The sequence below is a fragment of the Lagenorhynchus albirostris genome, chromosome 19 (genome assembly GCF_949774975.1).
Source record: "Lagenorhynchus albirostris chromosome 19, mLagAlb1.1, whole genome shotgun sequence".
NCBI lineage: Eukaryota > Metazoa > Chordata > Mammalia > Artiodactyla > Delphinidae > Lagenorhynchus > Lagenorhynchus albirostris.
The window spans coordinates 13,815,214-13,838,972 of NC_083113.1; the positions used below are offsets into that span (position 1 = coordinate 13,815,214).

The 23,759-nt window shown below is 53.4% G+C and overlaps 1 protein-coding gene across 1 annotated transcript in view; it reads left to right on the forward strand.

The window, feature by feature from the left end:
• The window catches only part of FCGBP (Fc gamma binding protein), an 82,981-nt gene extending 60,945 nt beyond the window's left edge, over positions 1-22,036 (forward strand). Inside the window, exons 12-25 of the mRNA XM_060131569.1 lie at positions 1,108-1,700; positions 2,610-3,195; positions 3,303-3,502; positions 4,731-4,872; positions 7,111-7,448; positions 8,805-9,378; positions 9,710-10,326; positions 10,767-11,310; positions 12,387-12,958; positions 13,264-13,837; positions 14,944-15,143; positions 17,826-18,209; positions 21,478-21,749; positions 21,871-22,036. Coding sequence (XP_059987552.1) covers positions 1,108-1,700; positions 2,610-3,195; positions 3,303-3,502; positions 4,731-4,872; positions 7,111-7,448; positions 8,805-9,378; positions 9,710-10,326; positions 10,767-11,310; positions 12,387-12,958; positions 13,264-13,837; positions 14,944-15,143; positions 17,826-18,209; positions 21,478-21,749; positions 21,871-21,880 — 5,606 coding nt within the window. The 3' untranslated portion in view covers positions 21,881-22,036. The remainder of the gene's footprint in view (positions 1-1,107; positions 1,701-2,609; positions 3,196-3,302; positions 3,503-4,730; positions 4,873-7,110; positions 7,449-8,804; positions 9,379-9,709; positions 10,327-10,766; positions 11,311-12,386; positions 12,959-13,263; positions 13,838-14,943; positions 15,144-17,825; positions 18,210-21,477; positions 21,750-21,870) is intronic.
• The last annotated feature ends 1,723 nt before the right edge of the window (positions 22,037-23,759 follow it).

The window sequence follows — 23,759 nt, forward strand, 5'->3', positions numbered from 1 at the left end:
TTTCTGTATTCATTTTTATCCTGTAATAGCCCCCTCCTTTTTTTCTCCATCATATTATTATGAAAATTTTCAAATATACAAAAGAGTTGAAAGAATTTTACAGTGAACACACGTATACGTACCATCTACATTCTACGATCTGTGTTTTACTATACTTGCTTTATCACATGTCTATCCCTCTATCCACCCCTTCCTTTGTTCATGGAAAAAACAGGTCATTTATTCTACAGAATTTCCTACTTTCTGGATTTGGCTCGTTGCTTCTTCACAGTGTATTTAATTTGTCCCTCTGTCCCCTGATTCTCTTGTAAACTGGATGTTAGCTCTATAATGGTGCTGTCCAATGGAACTTTGGTGATGGTGGAAATGTTCTATACCTAAGCTGTCCCATCTGGTCACCACTAGTCATGTGTGGCTATTGGGCACTTGAAATCGAGCTAGTGTGACCAAGGAACTAAATCTTCAATTTTACTTAATTTTAATTAACTTACATTTAAATGGCCACATGTGGCTATCGTATTGGATGGTGCAGATAGAGGCTTGAGTGAGTTCCGTTTTAGGGGGGGGGGTTTGTTCTTTTTTTGTGAGGAAACCACCTGTTTTATAATCTGGGATGACTGGAGTTTGGAGAGAGAAACAGGGGTTCTTTTTCATTTTTTTCTTTACCACCCTGGCCAAATATTTTAATTTACTATAGAATTATTACCACTACTACTGCATTACTGCTATAGAGTGAAGAAGCTAAAAATACTGCATTCACAAATACACTGCATAGATTACACACACGCACACACACACACGCGCATTTGCATGGTTAAAATATGTACCACGGATCCACAACTTGTTACCAACTTGAATAAGGTCATTAAAGACATTACAGATAAACCCAGACCACCGTTAAATTGGAATAGTATCTTAATTATCAGGAGTAGATTAACTGTGATATGTTTGCCAGGCCCCACTGAACAGAGGGTCTCCTTGCCGCTGTACCACTTATACGTGTGAGTGTGTGTGAGCATGTGTGTGTGCATGCGTGTGGGTGGGGGGAGGTCCACGGTGTCCCCAGGGAGCAGGGATTCTTGATCCTGATGGCTGCTCTCCCTGCAGCCCTGAGCTGCCCGCCCCACAGTCACTACGAGGCGTGTTCCTACGGCTGCCCGCTGTCCTGCGGAGACCTCCCGGTGCCTGGGGGCTGTGGCTTCGACTGCAAAGAGGGCTGCGTGTGTGATGAGGGCTTCGTGCTCAACGGTGAGTCCTGCGTGCCGCTGCCCTCCTGTGGCTGCGTGTACGAGGGCACCTACCACCCGCCCGGCCAGACCTTCCACCCGGGGTCGGGGTGCAATTCCCTGTGCCACTGTGAGGAGGGTGGCCTGGTGTCCTGTGAGCCCTCCAGCTGTGGCCCACACGAGGCCTGCCAGCCGTCCGGTGGCGTCCTGGGCTGTGTGGTTGTGGGTTCTGCCACCTGCCAGGCATCGGGAGACCCCCATTACACCACCTTCGACGGCCGCCGCTTCGACTTCATGGGCACCTGTGTGTATTCACTGGCTCGGACCTGCGGGACCCAGCCTGGCCTGGCCCAGTTTGCCGTCCTGCAGGAGAACGTGGCCTGGGGCAATGGGAAAGTCAGCGTGACCAGGGTGGTCACTGTCCAGGTGGCCAACTTCACCCTGCGGCTGGAGCAGAAGCAGTGGAAGGTCACGGTGAGAGCAGGGCTGGAACGTGAAGGGAAGGGGCCTGGGGTAGAGGGTGATCTGTGGGTGGAGCATGTGTAGCACTCAGGCCAGGGGCAGGGGGCACAGAGCTCTGAGTAGATGTGGGAGGCATGGGGTCTGCAAAGAGAGGGGGTGCCAGTCAGAGCCTACAGTGGGGGACCAAGACCTTCTCCCATGTAGCTCAGTCTCCACCTCCCTGCCCCTTGATTATCCCCTCCGGACATCTACCCCTTCCACTCCATCTTCCCCTCCCTCCTGGTCCCTGCTTTCATAAGGGTGTTATTACATTGAGACCTGTATTCATTTCCTGAGGCTGCTGTAACAAATTACCACCAACTTGGTGTCTTAAAACCACAGAAATTTATTTTCTCACAGTTGTGGAGGACAGAAGTCCGAAATCAAAGTGTTGGCAAGAGATGCACCGCCTCCAAAGGCTCTGGGGGAGAATCCTCCCTTTCCTCTTGCAGCTTCTGGTGGTTCCAGGTGTTCTTGGCTTGTGGCCACATCACTCCAGTCCCTGTCTTCATTTTCACATGGCCTTTTCCCCTGTGTGTCCCTGTATCTTCTCCTCTTCTGGCTCTTTTAAGGACACTTGTCATTAGATATAGGGCCCGCCCTAATGCAGGACGATCCCATCTCAAGATCTTTACCCTAATTACATCTGCAAAGACGCTTATTCCAAATAAGGTCATATTCTGAGGTTCTAGATGGACATATCTTTGGGGAACCACCATTCAACCCACTACAAGACCCTATTATTAGGCCCATTTTGCAAATATGGAAACCAAGACCCTGAGAGGTGAGGTCACACAGATCTTCAGTGTCAGGCAGGGGCTTGATCTAGGGTCTGACCTCTCAAAGTGTACCCTCTGAAGCACGGCATCTCCCACCTCCCAGGTGAATGGTGTGGACAAGAGGCTGCCTGTGGTGCTGGCCGAGGGCCAGGTCCGCGCCTCCCAGCATGGCTCAGACGTTGTGATCGAGACTGACTTTGGCCTGCGCGTGGCCTATGACCTCGCGTACAATGTGCGGGTCACCATCCCAGGCAACTACTACCAGCAGCTGTGTGGCCTGTGTGGGAACTACAACGGCGACCCCAAGGACGACTTCCAGAAGCCCGACGGCTCACAGGCAGGCAGCTCCAATGAGTTCGGCAACTCCTGGCAGGAGGCAGTGCCAGGCTCTCCCTGCCTGCCCACCTGCAAGCCCGGCGAAAGCTGTGACACGGAGCTGGAGTGTAAACCTGAGCTGCAGGAGAAATACGAGCAGCAGCAGTTCTGTGGGCTCCTCACCAGCCCCACGGGGCCGCTGGCTGCCTGCCACAAGCTGGTGGACCCCCAGGGTCCCTTGAAAGATTGTGTCTTTGATCTCTGTGTGGGTGGCGGGAACGAGAGCATTCTCTGCAGCAACGTTCATGCCTATGTGAGTGCTTGCCAGGCAGCTGGAGGCCACGTCGAACCCTGGAGGACCGAATCTTTCTGTCGTGAGTGAGGGGCAGAGAGAGGGGGAGGTAGAGGCACAGAAGGGGCAGACCCTGGGCCCTGCAGCCTCTCACTCCCAGGGGCTCTGACCTGCACCCCCTCTTTGCAGCGATGCAGTGCCCCCCTAACAGCCACTACGAGCTCTGTGCAGACACCTGCTCCCTGGGCTGCTGGGCACTCAGTGCCCCCCCGCAGTGCCCAGATAGCTGTGCCGAGGGCTGCCAGTGTGACTCCGGCTTCCTCAACGACGGCCAAGCCTGCGTGCCCATCCAGGAGTGCGGCTGCTACCACAACGGTGTCTACTACGAGGTAGGGACCTGGTCATCCTGGGCAGAGCTGGGGACTGCAAGCTGGACCCCCCTCCCACTGCCCATTAGCCCCACGGCCTGTCCGCTTGGCCTCCTGAACGTCTCTCCCACCCACTCCTCTTCCCCTCGCCATGGCCCCACCGTGGTCCAGGTTTGTCCTCTCCCAGCTGTCTCCCTTCCAGCCCTCACTTTTGCTCCCTCTCGTCTACCATCCCCAAGGTAGCAGGTAAGACCCTTCCAAATATGACCATAGGTCCTGCAACTTGAAACCATCCCCTGGCTCCCCAGGTCAAGTTTCGGCTTTGTATCCAGGTATAGATTTCGTCTCTGTGATACCAGAGGCTAACTCCCTCTGCTTCCCTCTGCCACTCTCTGAGAGTTACTCCTTTTCCTTTGATTTGAGTGTGTGTTTATCTAAAGTTTGTCTCCCTCAAAGGTCTGAGAGCTCTGTGAGGGCAGGAACCCTCTCTGTTTGCCTCCTCATACGAATAATAATCGTACTACAGCAAACAGGCGTATGGTGCTTACTGTGTGCCGGTTACTGCTTTAAGTGCTGTATGTACAATATATATGAATTTATTGATTTCTATATAATATATATACTTTTTATATAATGTTATATATAAACTTTTTATTATAAAAATTTTCACACAGGCAGAAGTCAAGAGAAGAGTATAGTAAATCTCAACGTACCCGTCACTCAGCCTTCAAAAATAATCAACATTTTCCCAATCTTATTTCATCGCTACCCACGCTTCCTCTCCATTCTGGGTCTTTAAAGGAAATCCTTTTTCATTTCATCTGTACTTTATATGGATTATTAACTCAGTTATACTTTCATAAGTTGGTGCCATTATTACCTGAAACTTACAGATGAGGAAACTGAGGCATAACGGGGCTAAGTAATTTGAGCAGAGTGGTGTAACTTGGAAATAGCAGAAACAGGCTTCAGACCCAGGCAATCTGCTCCAGAGCCTTTGCCCTTAATTCCTGTGTTTCTCCCATACAGCAGACGTTTAGTAGCTATTTTGGAATAAATAAATGAGTGAGTAAATGAATGAAACTGAATGAATGAATAAATTGGGCCCCAAGGCCATGCTGTGCCTTAGACAAGGGGCCACCCTGCTGGAAGATGTCCCTTTTATGTCCTCCAGACCCCTTTATGCCCGGAACACCAAAGTTGCCAGAGTCAGCTCCCGCCCTGATAGCTGTGTCTCCTGTCCCCACAGCTGGGGCAGACTGTACTCATTGACAACTGCCAGCAGCAGTGCGTGTGCCACGCTGGAAAAGGCCTGCTGTGCCAGGACCACAGCTGCAGTCCAGAGCAGGTGTGCCACGCCTCGGGAGGCGTCCTGAGCTGCGTCACCAAAGGTGCTGGGCTGGGGCCAGGGCCGGTGTGGCTGGGGTAACAGAGGACGGGGACTCTGCAGCTGAGGGTGATATGACCCGGCTCTTCACGGTGGGAGGCACAGAGGACTAAGGATTGAAGTCTCAGACCTGGGGACCCCTATGCTGGGATTCCCAAGGCCAGGGGCAGTAGCCCTTCAGACTGGAAGGCAGGGACTCTTATGGTGGAAACCAGGCTGTGGGAACCCTCAGGGATAGGTTTCCCAGGGCAGATGGCAGAGACCGTCAGTGTAAGGCAGGGACCGGCAAACTTTTTCTCTAATTGGCCAGATGGTAAATATTTAAACTTGCAGGCCATATGGTCTTGGTCACAACTACTCACCTCTGCCTTTGCAGCATGAAATCAGCTGTGGACTTTGTAAGTGAATGGGGTGTGGCTCCAATGAAATTTTATTTACAGAAACCGGCAGCTGGAAGTGTATAGTTTGCTGGCCACTGGTATGCGGGTTTAGGCTTAGGGTTTCAGACACCATCCCCAAGGGGTAGAGGAGACTGGGACCCACAGAGTCCTGAGGTCTAAGGCAGAGACCTCACCAAAGCCAGGGTCTTGAATACAGGACCCACCTCAAGTGAAAGATCAGGATTTATAGGGACACACTCTCAGACAGGGGACACCTCTCAGGATTAAGTCTAAACCACAAAGCCACCCCACAGGACTGACTTCACGGGGTGGAGGGCAGAGAATTATTCCTGAGGATAAAGGGATATACCTCCAGAACTGACTGAGATCTCAGGGCTGATGGGCAGGATATCAGGGACTCCCAGGGACCAGAGTATCTTGGTCAGAGTCCAACAGGAGACAGAAGCCACACAGTAGCTTAAATAGGGAAAGTTTAATAGAATTCTTTGCTTGTAATAGGGATTGACTACTAAGGGATAAAAAGAACGCCGACGAACACAGGAAGAGCAGATGTAGGGAGCAGCCCCTGCCCCCAAAGGTTACAGCAGAGCACCTAAGGAAGGGAGGAATTGGGAAGACGGCCCCCACTCCAAGGCTGAGAGGCAGATCTCATTGGAGGGTGGCAGAGAGGTTGTGCAGGCTGAGCTGGAAGGTGGGAAAACCCCCACTGGGGTGCTGGCAAAACTCACTGGGAAGCCACCTGCCGGGGTGCCTGAGTGACTCGCTGGGAAACCAGCTGGGGCCAGTGAACCTCACCGAGTGGGTGTCCACCAGGCTGCTGGCCCTGCTTGCCACCAGGAGCCTGGAGAGCAAAGCCCACTGGAAGCAGAGCAGCCCCTTCCTCCTGCCGTGACCCTCCAGCACCTTCTGCTGACAAAACCTAACTTTACTGGTGGATTTGGAGCTAAGGGGCAGTCAACTGAAAATTGTCACGGGGGAGAGAGAAGGGAGTTTTAAGGCTGGGGTCTTGGGCACAGGGGTTCCAAAAGCTGGGTTCACAGATTCAGTGGCCCTAGGAACAGTCTTGGACAAAGAGACCCTCGGAGGTAAGGCCTGAGAAATGAGATCCCCAAGGCCAGGGTCTTAGGCACAGCAACCCCAAGGAGATAGAATCTTGCACAGAGGGATTGCCAGGCTATGAGACTCAGATACAAGGACCCCAGGGTCAGGGTCTCAAATGGTGGGACCTCTGGGGTTAGTTTCTCACCAGAAAGTTCCTGAAGTACCTTGGTCTTGGGCACAGAGACCTCCAGGACCTGGGTCTCAGGTGTGGTGGCCCTCAGGAGGCTGGGAGCTCAGGTGTGGGGGAACCCGGGCCCGAGGTCTTGGACACAGAGAACCCTGGGCTGTGGATGTCCTCATGGATGCCCACAGGGCTAGCATCACAGACAGAGGGACTCCTGTGTCTCTGGTCTCAGACCTCGGTCCTCTGGGGCTGAGATCTCAAGCAAGGGGACCCCAGAGCCTGGGTTTCAGATGTAGGGACCCTAGGACCTGTGTCTTGGCTGCAAGGACCTCGGGGCCTGGGTCTCAGACAACAAACAGCAGGGCCTGGGTCTCAGATGTGGGGACCTTTGACAGGGTCTTGGACACAGAGTTTCAGACGTGGAAGGGTACCCAGGGCCTGGTCTCAGAAATGGCAGACCGTAGGGCCTGCATCTCAGATGGGAGGAACCTGGAATCTGGTCTCACCCCCAGTTGCCCTTAGAGCCAGTATCCCTCGCACAGATTGGGGCAGATGCTGGGAAGTAGCTGGCCGTATGCTTGGCAGCCCCTCAAGGTCCTCTCTCCTCTGCCCCCAGACCCGTGCCATGGTGTGACGTGTCAGCCACAGGAGACATGCCAGGAGAAGAATGGCCAGGGTGTGTGCGTGCCCAACTACGAGGCCACGTGTTGGCTGTGGGGCGACCCACACTACCACTCTTTCGATGGCTGGAACTTTGACTTCCAGGGTACTTGTAGCTATGTGCTGGCATCAACCAGCTGCCCAGGGAGCAGCGCCCAGGGCCTGACATCCTTCACTGTCACCACCAAGAATGAGAACCGGGGCAACCCCTCTGTGTCCTACGTGAGGCTGGTCACCGTGACCATCCTCAACACCACCATCTCCATCCACAAAGGCGAGATCGGCAAAGTCCGGGTAAGGATGGCCCCTGAGCCCCCAGGTAGGGTGGGAAGGGTCCTGCCAGCCACAGTTAGGAGCTCAGTGCTCTCTCTCTTCACTTAGGCCTGAAACAAAATGGCAGCAAGAGCAATAATAATTACAACAAAAACATCACCCCTCTATTGGGAATTAAATGAGTCTAGCCCTTTGTTAAGGGCTTTAATGTAGGACTTAAATTTTGCCTTTTTAGAATTTGCCTTTTTAGAGATCTGGGTTTGAATCCAGGCTCTCCTTATGAGCTGTGTGATGTTGGGCAAATGACTTGACTTGGTGGGCCTCAGTTTCCTCATCTGTGAAATGGGGATCATAGCAGGCCCTGCCCCACAGTGAGGTGATGCATGTAAAGTGCTCAGCTGTGGGTCTGACCCAGGTAAGCACCCTTGACTGTTTGTGAGGGAACAAATGAGAGGCCCAGAGCCTCCGACATGAAGAGAAATTGAGAGAGATGGAGAGAGAGAGAGATGGACTGCCCAGAATAATGGAGATGCAGATTAATGTCAGCTCACAGGGAGAGAATGAAGTACGGAACAGAGCAGGCCCTCAATAAATGATGGTGAGTGAGTGGAAGAAATGCCCAGACACACAGAGATGCACAGGAGATGATGAGAGGGGGAGGGACTAGGTGAATGAGACCCAGAGAGATGGACCTAGAGAGAGAATGTCACACACACACACACACACACACACACACACACAGATGCAGAGAGAGAGAGTGCACAAGTGAGAGAGACACAGAGAAGGGAGGGGGCCCAGAGAGAGAGACAAATGAGAGAAACTCATAGAGAATCCGGAGAGAGAGAGAGAGGTCTAGATGTAGAAAGAGGGAGAGAAACAGAGAGAGAGAGAGAGAGAGAGAGAGAGAGAGAGAGAGATGAGGGAGGGAGACAAAGATCAAAAGAGAAACCCAGGGCTTCCCTGGTGGCGCAGTGGTTGAGAGTCCGCCTGCCGAGGCAGGGGACATGGGTTCGTGCCCTGGTCCAGGAAGACCTCACATGCCGCGGAGTGGCTGGGCCCGTGAGCCATGGCCGCTGAGCCTGCGTGTCCGGAGCCTGTGCTCCACAATGGGAGAGGCCACAACAGTGAGAGGCCCACATACCGCAAAAAAAAAAAAGAGAAACCCAGAAAAAGCAACAGAGTGGGCTTTCATTCTCCAGGGCCTGGACTAGAGCAGATGTCCATAATGTTTGTCAAATGACTATATGACCAGCAGTCACGGGGAAGGCCTTGGCAGCTCCCAGCCACGGCAAGACGAGCAAGGGAGGCAGGGGGCCAGAGCCGGGTCTCGGCATCTCCAGTGACCTATGTTTGCCTCCCTTCCCCCTCTTCCCCCAGGTGAACGGCGTGCTGACGGCATTGCCTGTCTCTGTGGCCGGTGGGCAGCTTTCAGTCACCCAGGGCGTATCGAGAGCGGTGCTGGCCACCGACTTCGGGCTGCGGGTCAGCTATGACTGGGATTGGCGAGTGGAGGTGACGCTGCCCAGTAGCTATCACGGTGTGGTGTGTGGGCTCTGTGGGAACATGGACCATAACCCCAGCAACGACCAAGCCTTCCCTAACGGCACGCTGGCTCCCTCCATACCCGTCTGGGGCGGCAGCTGGCGGGTTCCAGGCTGGGACCCACTGTGCTGGGATGAATGTCAGGGGTCCTGCCCAACATGTGCCGAGGACCGACTGGAGGAGTACAGGGGCCCTGGCTTCTGTGGACCCCTGGCCCCTGGCTCCGGAGGCCCCTTCGCTGCCTGCCATGCCCACGTGGCCCCTGATAGCTTCTTCAAGGGCTGCGTTCTGGATGTCTGCCTGGGCGGTGGGGCCCAGGACATACTTTGCCAGGCTCTGGCTGCCTATGCCGCTGCCTGCCAGGCTGCTGGGATTGTCATTAAGGACTGGAGGACGCAGGCCGGCTGCGGTGAGTGCTGGGGGACAGAGCAGAAGCTGGGGGCAGGGGTCCTGTCTCTTTGGGGCTGGTTTGGTTTCACTCCAGTCCTTCTGGGTCTGTTTGTTTGTTTTTTTCTCTCTGTCTCTCTGTTTTCGTTATTGTCTCTCAGTCTCTTGGCGCTTGTCTCTGTGTCTCCCTTTGATTGTCTCTCATCCTCTCTCTCCCTGTCTCTGTGTCTTTCGTTGTCTCCTGCTCTGTCTCTCGTGGTCTCTGTCTGTCTCCTCCTACCCTATCCTCAGACCCCACCTCCTGACACCATTCTCTCCCTTTCTTTCCCTCCCACTCCTTCATCCACCCACAGAGCTCTCCTGCCCAGAAAACAGCCACTACGAGCTCTGTGGCCCCCCCTGCCCAGCCAGCTGCCCGTCTCCTGCACCCCCCACCGCCTCTGCCCCATGTGGGGGCCCCTGCACCGAGGGCTGCCAGTGTGACTCAGGCTTCGTGTTGAGCACCGACCGCTGCGTTCCCCTGGATGGTGGCTGCGGCTGCTGGGCCAACGGCACCTACCACGAGGCAGGCAGCGAGTTTTGGGCTGATGCCACCTGCTCCCAGCGGTGCCACTGCGGGCCTGGCGGTGGCTCACTGGTCTGCAAGCCTGCCAGCTGCGGGCTAGGTGAAGAGTGTGCCCTACTGCCCTCAGGCCAGCATGGCTGCCGCCCTATCAGCACAGCTGAGTGTCAGGCCTGGGGTGACCCCCATTACATCACCCTGGATCGGCACCACTTCAACTTCCAAGGCGCCTGCGAGTACCTGCTGAGTATGCCCTGCCACAGACTACCCCCGGGGGTAGAGAACTTCACGGTCACTGTAGACAATGAGCACCGGGGCAGCCAGGCCATCAGTTACACCCGCACTGTCACCCTGCACATCTACGGCCACAGCTTCGCCCTCAGTGCCCGCCGGCCCCGACAGCTGCAGGTGAGGGGTCAGTGGGCCAGGCAAGAGCATGTACCAGCCCTGGAGTTGCCTGGGACAGTTAGGGGTCTGCCACTACTCTGATTGCCTTTCACAGGTTAACAGGGCAGATGGAGGGATCGAGAGAGAGTATAGGCCTTGGAGCTGGATGGCTTGGAGTAGTGGCTTCCCCATCTTGAGCCTTAGTTTATTCCTCTGTAAAATAGGTCTAAGAACAGTACCTGCTTCAGAGGGTAGTGTGAGGAGCCAGTGACATCGTGCCTATAGTCGCTTATTATTAGTACTACTATTATAATTACAAGGGGGGAGGTCACGTGCACAGGGACCCTACCCGCCACCCCTCCCCCACCCCCCACCCCACCCCCCGCCACTAGATAGTGGAGTCGGGATTCGAACCTGTGCCTGCGACATTCACCACCCCCACTCCCACCCCGACCCTGTAGGTGGACGGCACGCTGGTGGCGCTGCCCTTCCAGCTGGACTCGCGCCTGCGCGCACACCTGAGCGGCGCCGACGTGGTGGTGACCACGGCCACGGCGATCTCGCTGGCTTTCGACGGAGACAACAACGTGCGCCTGCGCGTGCCGGCGCCGTACGCGGGCACCCTTTGTGGCCTCTGCGGGAACTACAACCAGAACCCCAACGACGACCTGAATGCGGTGGGCGGGAACCCGGACGGCTGGCAAGTGGGCGGCGCCGAGGGCTGCGGTGAGTGCGTGCCCGGGCCGTGCCCGCAGCCCTGCACGCAGGAGCAGCAGGAGCCCTTCGGCAGTCCCGACGCCTGCGGCGTGATCTCTGCCCCCGACGGCCCGCTGGCTCCTTGCCACAGCCACGTACCGCCCACGCAGTACTTCCAGGCCTGCTTGCTGGACGCCTGCCAGGCTCAGGGCCATCCGGGAGGCCTCTGCCCTGCCGTGGCCACCTATGTGGTAGCCTGCCAGGCCGCTGGGGCCCAGCTTGGCGAGTGGAGGCGGCCGGACTTCTGTCGTGAGTACTGATCCATGCATGGGCCGTATAGCAGGGGGCTCCCCTCCTCCCCCCTTCCCAGGGCTCTAAGACAAGAGCCTTCTCCTCGGTGGGGCTTAGGCACCACCCTGCCTCCCCTGAGCGCAGATATCTCCTGTGAAAGAAACACCTTGGCGTTCACACACTGAAATATACCAGGTCACATTCTGCAGTGGTAGAGACTCAGATACACGTGGTTGGAAACCCTGCGTCCAGTACCCTCTCAGGATTCATGCGCTTAGATAGACTGGGGTGGCTGACCCTGTCCAAGCTCCACAGCTAGATAACACCTGGTCAGGTAGATTCTCTCAGCTACCCCTGGTCAGAGAGACCTAGAGAGTTACACCTGGTCAGATGCCCCTAGACGGTTTTAAACAGGGAAATACACAGGGTCGGATAGAACTGGTCCCCTAACCTCAGACAGAGACTCCTCTGGTTAGAGACACTTGATCACATTTACACTGAGACACACTTAGGCAGATATACCCACGTAGAATCAGGACCCTGACATAGCCCCAGGCAGATACATACAGATTCAGGTCAGATAGTCCTGGGCAGTTCCCCTCAGACAGATCTCCTGGTCAGATTTATCCTGTCAGCTTCACCCAATCCACATACATGTGGTCAGAGTCACACACTGACAGACCCTGTCGTCGAGACCGTGAGAGGCTCCAGGTCAGACACTGACAGTCAAGCGTACTCGTGTGGATTCGTACCCCAAGGTACATCCGGCCAGATTCACACCCTGAGATACAGTTGGTTCCTGCATATCTTGGTCAGATATATGGGGTTGGATTCACCCAGTCAGATCGACTTGATCTTTAGAAACACTTGATCCGGTTGACACACTACCTGGGCAGAGAGACCCCAGGTCCCCACACTGAATCCCCCCGTTAGATGTAGTGGATCAGACACCCCGCTCAGATCCCCGGACAGATTCACTCACGAAATGTACTCAGGCAGAACATACAGATTCACCTGGGCAGGTTCTCCCGCTCTGTGCCTCCCCTGTGTTCCTCCCTCGTGCCTGCCTGGCTCATTCCCTCTTGTCCCCACAGCCCTCCAGTGCCCGGCCCACAGTCACTACAAGCTCTGTGGTGACTCCTGCCCTGTGAGCTGCCCTAGCCTCTCAGCGCCCGAGGGCTGCGAATCCACCTGCCGGGAGGGCTGTTTCTGCGACGCTGGCTTTGTGCTTAGTGGAGACACCTGCGTGCCTGTGGGCCAGTGCGGCTGCCTCCACGAGGGCCGCTACTACCCGCTGGGCAAGGACTTCTACCCGGGTCCTGAGTGTGAGCGGCGCTGCGAGTGTGGGCCGGGCGGCCAGGTCAGCTGCCAGGAGGGCGCGGCCTGCGGGCCCTACGAGGAGTGCCGGTTACAGGATGGCGTCCAGGCCTGTCGCCCTACAGGCTGTGGCCGCTGCCTGGCCAGCGGGGGCGTCCACTACATTACCCTCGACGGCCGTGCCTATGACCTGCATGGCTCCTGCTCCTATATCTTGGCCCAGGTCTGCCACCCACAGCCTGGGGACGAGGACTTTACCATTGTGCTTGAGAATAATGCGGCTGGAGATCCCCAGCGTCTGGTGGTTACTGTGGCTGGCCAGGTTGTGGGCCTGGCTCGAGGGCCACAGGTAAGTGGACGTGGCCTTGCCCTGGGGGTCTGAGGGCAACCTGGCCCCACCTTGGAGGCTCTGAGGGGGACAGGGCCCACCCTGGGGGTTTTGAGCGAGATATGACCCTGCCCCACGGGGGACTGAACAAGACACAGCCCTGCCCTGGGGTCTCTGAAGGGGACACGACCCTACCCTGGGAAGTCTGGGGGGGACATGGCCCCACCCCAGTGTGACTGAGAGAGAGACAGCTGCATCCTGGGAGTCTGAGGGAACTGCCTTACCTGTGCTTCTATGAGCCCTGACGCATCTGACCCTCCATCCAGGTCACTGTGGATGGCGAGGCTGTAGCCCTGCCTGTGGCTGTGGGCCACGTGCGGGTGACCGCCGAGGGCCGGAACATGATTCTGCAGACCACCAAGGAGCTGCGTCTTCTCTTTGACGGCGATGCCTACATCCTCATATCCATCCCTAGCCCCTTCCGTGACCGACTTTGTGGCCTCTGTGGGAACTTCAACGGCAACTGGAATGATGACTTTGTCCTGCCCAGTGGCGCCATGGCCCCCAGCGTGGATGCCTTTGGAGCCGCGTGGCGGGCACCCGGCTCCTCCCAGGGCTGTGGCGAGGGCTGTGAGCCCCAGGGCTGCCCCCTGTGCTCAGCAGAGGAGACGGCGCCGTATGAGAGCCTTGAGGCCTGTGGGCGGCTCCAGGATGCCAAGGGCCCCTTCTCGGCCTGCCATGCAGCTCTGAGCCCCTCTGAGTACTTCCGCCAGTGCGTGTATGACCTCTGTGCCCAGAAGGGCAACAGTGCCACCCTCTGCCGCAGCCTGTCAGCCTACACAGCGGCCTGCCAGGCAGCTGGCGTGGCTGTGAAGCCCTGGAGGACAGACAGCTTCTGCCGTGAGTGTCCATGGGCCCCTGGGAGGACTTCAACCCAGGCTCGGGGATACCCTCTGACCTGCTCCCTGTCCTGTGTGCATCTCAGGAGCAGTCCCCAGCTCCTCCCCCAGCACACCCTGCTGGCTTCCCTCCTGCCTGGCTGACCGGCCCTTCTCAGACTCCTTTCAGGGGCCTGCTCTCCTGAGACCTCAGATGCAGTTCTTCTCAAGGCCCATCCGGAACCTTTTTTGTGGTGACCTTGGAGGGTGGGTCGGGCAGGTCAGAAGCTCACACAATAAAGCCTGAGTCTGTGGCTCACCCAGATCCTCCAGGATGGGACCATAGCCCCTCAGATCCTTTAAGACAAGGCTGCAGCTCCCTCAGACGCCCAGCCCAAGACTGTACCTCTTAGATACCCCCAGTTAGGGCTTATCTGTTTCCTTCAAACCCCCAGGACAGGGCCATGTCTCCTTGGACTCTCCTGGACAAGGCAGTGGCCACTCATGCCCCCAGGGCAGGGCTGTGTCTCCTTCATTCTCCTCAGGGTAGGACCTACATCCAGGCCCATACCTACCCTTATAGCCTTAGATTTGTCCTCGGTGTTGGCAGTAGACACTGCCTGTCTCCATGTCTGACCTCTCTACTGACTGCCAGCCTCATGGGTCCAGTGACCTCCTGGACACTTTGCACTTGGTGTCCTCAGGGTCCCTCACACACCTCCTGTGTTCCTGTATGACATCAGCATTTCACCCCAAACCTGATCCTCCTATTCCTGATCCTGGTCCTCATCGCGGGGCAGCCACACCATCCACCAGTTGCTTAGCCAGAGCCCAGGCCCTCACTCTGGTTGCTTCCCCTGGGTCCTCACAGCCCCCATCCTGGCCCTGACCCCTCTGCCTGTGCTTGCCGCATCCTGGCCCTGACCTTCTGTCTGTATTTCCCCAATGCAGCCCTGATCACACTGGGCCATCGCTATCTGTCCCACTGACAGATAGAGCAGGGCCTGGAGCTGTCTTCATTGCCGTGTCCCCAGCACTGGCAGCCCAGAGCTGGGTGTGCAGTAGGCCCCATTCATTATTCAGTGGCTGTGTGTAGGCATGACCCCACCCTGCCTTCTCTCTCCGCAGCGCTCCAGTGCCCTGCCCACAGCCACTACTCCATCTGCACGCGCTCCTGCCAGGGCTCCTGTGCGGCTCTCTCTGGCCTCACGGGCTGCACCACCCGCTGCTTTGAGGGCTGCGAGTGTGACGACCGCTTCCTGCTGTCCCAGGGTGTCTGCATCCCTGTCCAAGACTGCGGCTGCACCCATGACGGCCGATACTTGCCAGTAAGCAGGAGCTTGAGATGGGCAGGGAGGGTGGAGGGGCTTGAGGGGGACTCAGAGTTTCTGTGCTGACCCCCTCGAGGATGGGGACAGAGAGGCTGCCACCACTTCCCTGCTGTGTGACTCAATGTTAGTAACGTCCCTGTGTCAGTTTCCTGTGGCTGCTGTGACGAATGACCGCAACTCGGTGCCTTAAAACAAGAGAAATTTATTCTCTCACAGTTCTGGAGACCAGAAGACAGAAATCAGGGTAACTGGGGCAAGATGTCGGCAGGGCGGCACTGCCTCCAGAGGCTGTAGGGGAAGAGCTGTTCCTTGCCTCTCCCAGCGTTTGGTGGCTGCAGGCATTCCTTGGCTTATGGCCATGTCACTCCAATTTCTGCTTCCATGTCGCATTTCCCCTCCTCTTCTGTATGTGTCATAAAATTTCCCTCTGGCTCCTCCTTATAAGGATACACTTGATTGTATTTAAGGCCCACCCAGGATAATTTCAGCATCTCAAAAATTCTTAATCACAACTGCAAACACCCTTTTTCCATGTGAGGTAACATTTACTGGGTCTAGGACCTGATGTCTTTGGGGTGGCCATTATCGGGCCTACTACAGTCTCCTTCCTGAGCCTCATTTTCTCCATCTGTAAAATGGGGTTAGTCATCATCCTTGCACCATAGGTGTCTGAGGAATCGGGGGTGATTGTGCTTGAAAGGCACCCACTGAGCACTGGGCCTCACCCTCCATGTTCATCACACTCAGTAAAAATAATAGTAATTTATAGCAGAGCACGGCTACAGTCATTTAATAATGGGAAGCGAAAGTTAATAGTTGATTTACTTTTGTGATTGATATTTTTTGAGCCCTTACTATGCACCAAGTTTGTTATAGATGTCATTTGATAGTAACAGCGATTCTACGAGTCACGTACTATTGTTATTTTCCCCATTTTATGGATGACAGAGAGAAGTCAGCCCAAGACTACCTGTTAGCAAGTGGGGAGTCTGGGATGCACACCCCAGCAGCCTGGGCTCACCTTCTGAACTACTAGGCTGTCCTGCTTCTTCAAAAGCATATTTATCAAATAAAGGAAAGATGGATTACCACATCCCTTCCCTGTTCCTCCCAGTTTTATTAACGGCAGAAAGGTAGGCTAGAGTGTCTAGAAGTGCAGGACTTCTGCGGAAGAAGATGCCAAACTACTCCTACTCCTTCCTTCAGGCCTCACCGCCTACAGGAAGCCCTCTCTGATCCCCTAGGTGGGGTTAGGCTCCTCCTCTGGACCCCCACAGACCCCTGTGCTTCCCCATGCCAGCCTTGACCACTCTGCCCGTGCTAGGTTTCTTGGATTTGTAGGTCTGATATTCAGGGGAGAGGTCTGGGCTGGAGACATAAATCTTGGAGTCATCAGTATAGAGATGGTAATTTTTTAAAAATTAAATGTATTCATTTTGTTTAAAGTTCTCAAACTTTTATTTTTAAATAATTCAAATTTAAGAAAAATTACAAGAATAGTACAAAGAACTCCTGCCTACCCTTTACTCAGGTACTTCAAATGTTGACCTTTTTTGCCACTTTATCATCCTCTCTCTCTCTCTCTCTCTCTCCATATATATATATATATATATATATATATATGTTTGTATGCATATACACATACTGCTTTTTCTGCACCATTTGAGAGTATGATGCAGACATAGTACCCGTTTACCCCTAAATACTTTTGCAAGGATTTCTTAAGAATAAAAAAACTCATTTGATCTGACCACAATACAATTCAAAGCCAGAAAATTAATACTGACTTGATACTGTTATCTAACGTAAAGGTTTTATTTGAATTTCACCTGTTGTCTCAATAATGGTCTCTATAACAATTACCCACACCCGACCCACACCCTGGGCCAGGGTGCAGCTGAGGATCAGACACTGCTTTTAGTCTTCATGAGATTTGGTGAGATCACCAGGTAGTAAATGGTAGATAGAGAAAGAATAGATCTGAGGACTAAGCCCTGGGCAGGATAGTGTTCAGGATTTGGGAGATGAGGAGGAACTTGAAAATGCAGTGAAGAAAGAACAGCCGGTCAGACAGGAGAAAACCAGGAGAAAGTCCATTTCCTGGAATTGGGTTTCCAGAGCCCTCTGTTCTAGGCTGGGGGTGCCAGGACTCTGGAATATCTCCAGTGCCCACTCCTACCTGTATCAGTTAGCTTTTGCTGGGTTGCAAACCACCCCCAAGACACAGTGGCTTAAAACAACGGTTTGTTTAGTTCACAATTCTGCAGCTCTGCAGTTTGGGCTGGGATCAGCAGGGCAGTTCTTCTGCCACCCCTGGGCTCACTCATACATCTGTGGTCCCCCAGTGGGTCAGCTGAGGGCTGGCTGTCTCTCTTCCACGGGGTCTCTCATACTCAGGCAGGCTAGCCTGTGGTGTCTGGGAAGGGTTCCGAGACAGAGAGAAGAAATCTGTAAGGTCTCTTGAGGTCCAGGCTTGAACCTGGCACAGCGTTGCTTCTGCTGCATTGTAATAACCAAGGCATAGTCTTAAGGCCAGCCCAGATTTGTGAGGAAGGGGAAACTCCATTTCTTAATGAGAGCTACTGCAAAGTCACTCTGCATGGGCCCAGAGGGTTGACGGGTTGTGTCTGTTTTTTCAGTCCACCGCACCACTGTAACCTGGCCCCTTTCTGTGCACAGGCGAACTCCTCCCTGCTGACCTCAGACTGCAGCGAGCGCTGTTCCTGCTCCTCGAGCACCGGCCAGACGTGCCAAGCGGCCAGCTGTCCGCCAGGCCGCGTATGCGAGGTCCAGGCTGGGGTCCGGGACTGCTGGGTCTCCCGTGGCCTCTGTTCCCTCTCTGTGGATGCCAACCTCACCACCTTCGATGGGGCCCACAGTGCCGTCAGCTCCCCTGGCATCTATGAGCTCTCTTTCCGCTGCCCAGGACTACAGGAGACCGTCCCGTGGTACCGTGTGGTTGCTGATGTCTGGCCCTGCGATAGCAAAGCTGCAGTTCTGGGCCACGTTCACATCTTCTTCCAGGATGGACTGGTGACTGTGACCCGAAAGAAGGGCGTGTGGGTAAGCCTGGACACAGGGGGCATGTCTCCCCTGAGCTTTGTTCTTCCTGTTGCAGTGTCCCTACATTCCTGGCAGCCCATCTGCCTTGCTGTCTGTTTTCTTTACAGATCTCTGCAGTTTGTTTCTCGGGATTTCTATTTGTGTCAGTACTTCAAACTTAGTCCCTCTATTCTGGCTGAGCTCTTGAAGAGCAAAAGCACATTCAAGTAACTTACTAGTTTTGATTTTAGTGTTAACCAAGACTGTTGGTTGCAAGTGACAGAAAACCAAATTCGGAGTGCCTTGAGTAAAAATGAATTGATTGGCCCACATAACTAGAAAATCCAGGGACAGAGCCTCAGGAGTGGCTGGATCCAGGTGCCTGGCAGTGTCATCGGAATTTGTACCTCTGTGTTTTAGACTTGCTGTCCCCCAAATCAGCTTCATTCTCTGTGACTCCCCACAACATACTCATGAGACAGGGACTATTATTATCCCCATTTTACACAGAGGGGAAACTAGGGCCCCGGAAGGTGACATCATTTACCCAAGTCACTCAGAGAGTACCCGGGAGATCCAGGCTTTGAACCCACCGGCACCCAGGCTCTGAACCACTTCGATGGGAATGGAGTGTGGTGGTGACTGTCTGGATATAAGGGACCAAGATGGACTCCAGGTGCAGTGCTCAGTGGGAACACCCTTTGGACTCTATCAATCCCAGGCCACTAGACCCTTCCCTCAGCCGTCTTTCAGCTTGCTCTTAGGGCCCCCTCAGACCTGTCATTGTTTGCCTCATGAGTGCATTCCAGCCCCAGTGGGTTCTCCCTTCTGCCCCTTGACTTCTGTTGACTTACCACTGCCTTGCATTTACCAAACCCCACAGTTCTCACCACCCCAATTCCAAATTTCTAGAGAGAGAATCTGGCCGAACTGAGGGCTGATGCTGACTCAGAGTCTAATCATCTGTGGCCCAAGTAATAGAGCCTAAGACCCACACACAGATGTCAGGCTGCCCTAAAGTTCCCATGTCTCTGTTCCCATGACCTGTTCATTGATTGCAGAGACATCCACTGGTGTCCTCTGGGTCTAGGGGGGCGATAAAGCCAATGCTCCCCACACTCCTCCCCCAGTGAATGGTCTGCCTACATCCCTCCACCAAGGCATCCAGCTGGTCCAAGACTCAGCCCTGCTGAAAGCAGGGAAGCTTGAGTTCTCTTGTTAGTGTAATCTGGACCAGTCCCTCTTTTTCTCTGGCCTCCGCTTGATCCATAATTCAGGTGAACAGACCCCTGCTCTTGACCTTCCCTTGCTCCTCTATCAAGAAACGATTCTCTACACAGCAGATGTTCTAGAAATGTGAATCAGATCAGGGCATTCTGCGCTTAAAACTCTACAGTGACTTCCCAGAACAACATTCCAAACTCAAGCCACCTCCCTTCCATGGCCTTGTGTGATCAGACTGCTGCCAGCCTCACCAGCCTCATTTCCTACAGCTCCTTCCCTCATTGGCTGTGCTGATAATAGGCCAAGCTGGCCTTTATCCTATTCATACAGCAGAGCAAGCTTGTTCCCACCTTGGGGCCTTTGCATTCGCTGTTCCCACTGCTGCAATGCAGATTTTCTAAGAGTTGGCTCCTTCTCATCCTTCAGACCTCAGTTCTGGCATTGCTTCTACCGCGAGGCCTTTCCCAACTACCTATGGAAGCTCTGACTCCATCCCAGTCTCAGTGCTGTTACTCTGTTTTATTTCCTTCAAGTGCTTATCACTATCTGAGGTTATCCATTATTTCTTTGTGTTTGTTGCCTTTCTCCATTACTAGAATACAATCCTCAGATGGGCAGGGATCCTGTTCATCTTGATCATCACTTTGTCACCAGTACCCAGATCAGGGCCTGGCACCAAGAGGGTACCCAGGAAAAGTTTGGTTTTGTGAATACATTCATCCCAGGCCATGTGCTGGGTAACACAGATAACTCAGACCCAGTTCTTATATCATCGAAGCTTGCAGCTTTCCATCCATCTCTCCAACTCTCCTTCACTGCATCCATCCCTCCTTCTCTCCTCCTTCTACGTCTCTTTCCTTTTTCCCTCTCTTCCTCACCCCTCCCCTCCCTCCATTCCTTCCTTCCATCCATCCATTTATTCACCCACCCATCCATCCATCTTTTCAGACCTATCTACCTATCTTTCCAGTCTATCTACCCACCTCTCCAATCATCTGGCAGAGGAAGAGTCACATGAAAAAGCATTTAGAAAAAAAGGACTTTTCTTTGAAACAAGGCTTGCTAGGGAATCTAACTTCAGAAGGGTTAACTCATCGAAGAAAACAGACAACAGGACTTCCCTGGTGGCACAGTGGTTGAGAATCTGCCTGCTGATGCAGGGGACACGGGTTCAAGCCCTGGTCCGGGAAGATCCCACATGCTGCAGAGCAACTAAGCCCGTGTGCCACAACTACTGAGCCTGCGCTCTAGAGCCCTCAAGCCACACCTCCTGAGCTCGTACGCCACAACTACTGAAGTCCATGCACCTAGAGTCCATGCTCCGCAACAAGAGAAGCCACCGCGATGAGAAGCCCGCGCGCCACAATGAAGAGTAGCCCCCACTCGCCCCAACTAGAGAAAGCCCGTGTGCAGCAATGAAGACCCGATGCAGCCATAAGTAAATAAATAGATAGATAAATTTATTTTTTTAAAAAAGCCAACAGACACAGTTATTTAAAGGGGAAAACTCACAAGGTTACCAAGTTTACTGAGTTCACAGCCAGTGATGGAGAAAGATAGTCATTTTCTCACATGATCATTATACTTGCTAGGTCATTACTTGTCTTCAGACATCAGCATTGAAAAAATAAGGGATGAAGCTGCCTTGTTAGGGAACCAGTAACTTACAGGAAATGCTCAAGTGTTCTGTTCTTTTGTAAACTAGAATCAGACAGGATGATGCTGGGGTTTGACTGATTGTTTGTTTATCTATCTGGTACAAGTGCTTCCCCCCAACCCCGGCCGCCCTTGGAATGTTGTGTGCACGCCTGCTTATGCATTGATCCATCTGCTCATCCATCCGCTCTCTGTCCTTCTATCCATCCATCCACATCTCCAGCTACCTTAGGTCTCCATCTCTCCATTTGGCGCAATCATCCAGGTCTCCATCTCTTTCAGAATCCGCATCTCTGCTTCCACTCCTTGAACTTGTTGTCTTCCTTGGGCTCTCCATCCTAGTAACACCCCAGCTCTCCTGTGGTTCCAGCTCACCTCTGTGTTTCACCCACCCTCCCCCAACCACCAGGTGAATGGTCTCCAAGTGGATCTCCCAGCTGAGGTGTTAACGTCTGTGTCCGTGAGTCGGAATCCTGATGGCTCCGTGCTAGTCCAGCAGAAGGCAGGGGTTCGGGTGCAGCTTGGCACCGATGGGCAGCTAGCTGTGGTGGTCAGTGATGACCATGCTGGGATGCTGTGTGGGGCCTGCGGAAACTTTGACGCGGACCAGACCAATGATGGGTATGACCCCCAGAAGGAGACAACACTGGAAAACTGGAGAGCACAGGACTTCTCCCCATGGTGAGGAATGTAGCTTGGAAGCCAGGCTAATTGGAGCAGGGGCACCTGGGTCCTCATGGGAAAGGGGCAGTCGGGATGGGTGCTCAGTCTACAAAAAGTGCTAAGTGTATGTCTCTTGCAGTCTGGACTGATCCGTCATCCACCGGGAATGAGGACTTCGGGACCTGAGCCCCCTGGAGGTTGCAATAATTGAGGGATGCACTCTGTCACTGTATGTCCCTCATCCACTCTACCCCTTTGCTGAGCCACTGAGGCCAACTGGGAAAGCATTGAATAAATATCTTAAGCTAAGCTGCATACCAGTGTGCCTGTCTTACGTCTTCTCATCCCTGACGTTCCTTCCTGCACAGCAGGTGTCAGATGCCTGGGGAATCTGGCACGTGATGAATATTTGTTGGCAGGTGAGGGGATGGATGGATGGAGATAGATGGGTAGATTGGGAATAAGATGGGTGGGGAAATGGGAAAATGGAGAAATGGAGGATTAGAAAAACGGATGGATGAGAAGATGAATAATTGCAGGGAAGAAGTAGAAAATGAAAAGAAAGATCAATAGATTCTGACTTGATCGTTTATAACCCTGGCACGTTAATGTCTCTGTCATTCGGTTTCCTCATGCGTTTTAGTCCACTCAGGTTGCTGTAACAAAATACCATAAAATGCGTGGCTTATAAACAACAGAAGTTTAAACTTCTCACAGTTCTGGAGGCTGGGAAGTCCGAGATCAAGGCATCAGTAAATTCGGTGTCTGGTAAGAGCCTGCTTTCTGGTTCATAGGTGGCTATCTCATGCGCCCTTGGTGGAAGGACAAGGGTATTCTCTGGGCCTCTTTTATAAAGACACTAATCTCATTCACGAAGGCTCCACCCTTATGACCTATCACTTCCCAAAGTCCCCACCTCCAAATATTATCACATTGGAGATAAGTTCCGACACATGAATTTTGAGGGGACACAAACATTCAGCCAAAAGCATCATATTTAAAGTAGAGCTAAGGATGGGACTTCCCTGGTCCAGTGGTTAAGACTCTGCACTCCCAAAGCAGCGGGCCCGGGTTCGATCCCTGGTCAGGGAGCTAGATCCCCGCATGCCACAACTAAGAGCCTGCATGCTGCAATTAAAGATCCTGCATGCCACAACTAAAGATCCTGCATGCTGCAACTAAAGATCCTGCATGCCACAACTAAGACCCGGTGCAGGCAAATAAATAAATAAATGTTTAAAAAAATAATAAAGTAGAGTTAAGGATAGTACCTACCTCTCAGAGTTGGAACAAGGATTTAATTGTTCATCCAAACTACAAGTCAAAAAATTGAAGTCTCTCTTCCCTTTGAAACCTGTCTTGTGCCCTGCCTGTAGTGGTCTTCCCCACCTCAGTGAATAGCACTACCAGTCCTCAGTCTAGCAGCCAGAAAATAGGGAATTGTTCTTCTTCCCTCCCCTTTGCCATCTATTCAGTCCATCAACAAATCTTTCTGGATGGTATCAAAACACACCTGGAATCTGTCTTTCTTATTGTGCCCACTGTCACCACCATCCTCACTCATGTCAACAGTAGCGTACCATCTGCTCTTCCCTGCCTGTAATTCATCCTCACAGCCACTAGATGACTCTTCTTTACGTATAAATAGGACCACTGGCTATAAATTTATCTTGTCATAAAATCAAATTCCTTCACCTTGTCCTACAAGGCCCCTGTTAATCTCTTCTGACTCATCTATCACTGTCCTTCCTGCTAACTACGATCTGGGAACCTGATCTTTCAGGGTATTGAACATGCCAAAATTTTTCACTTCATTCCTTTGCGAAAAGCTGTCATCACATGACTAGATGCTTCTCATCCTTCAAATGTCCACTTACATGTTGCTACCTTAGAGAGGGCTTCCACAACCACCTCACTTAAAGTGATTTCCTCTGTTCCTTTCCGTCCTTAACCTGTGGGGTCTGATGCAACTCTGGGTAGTTAGTGTCCGAACTGAATTAAAGTATAGGTCAGCAGGTGGAGTCTGCA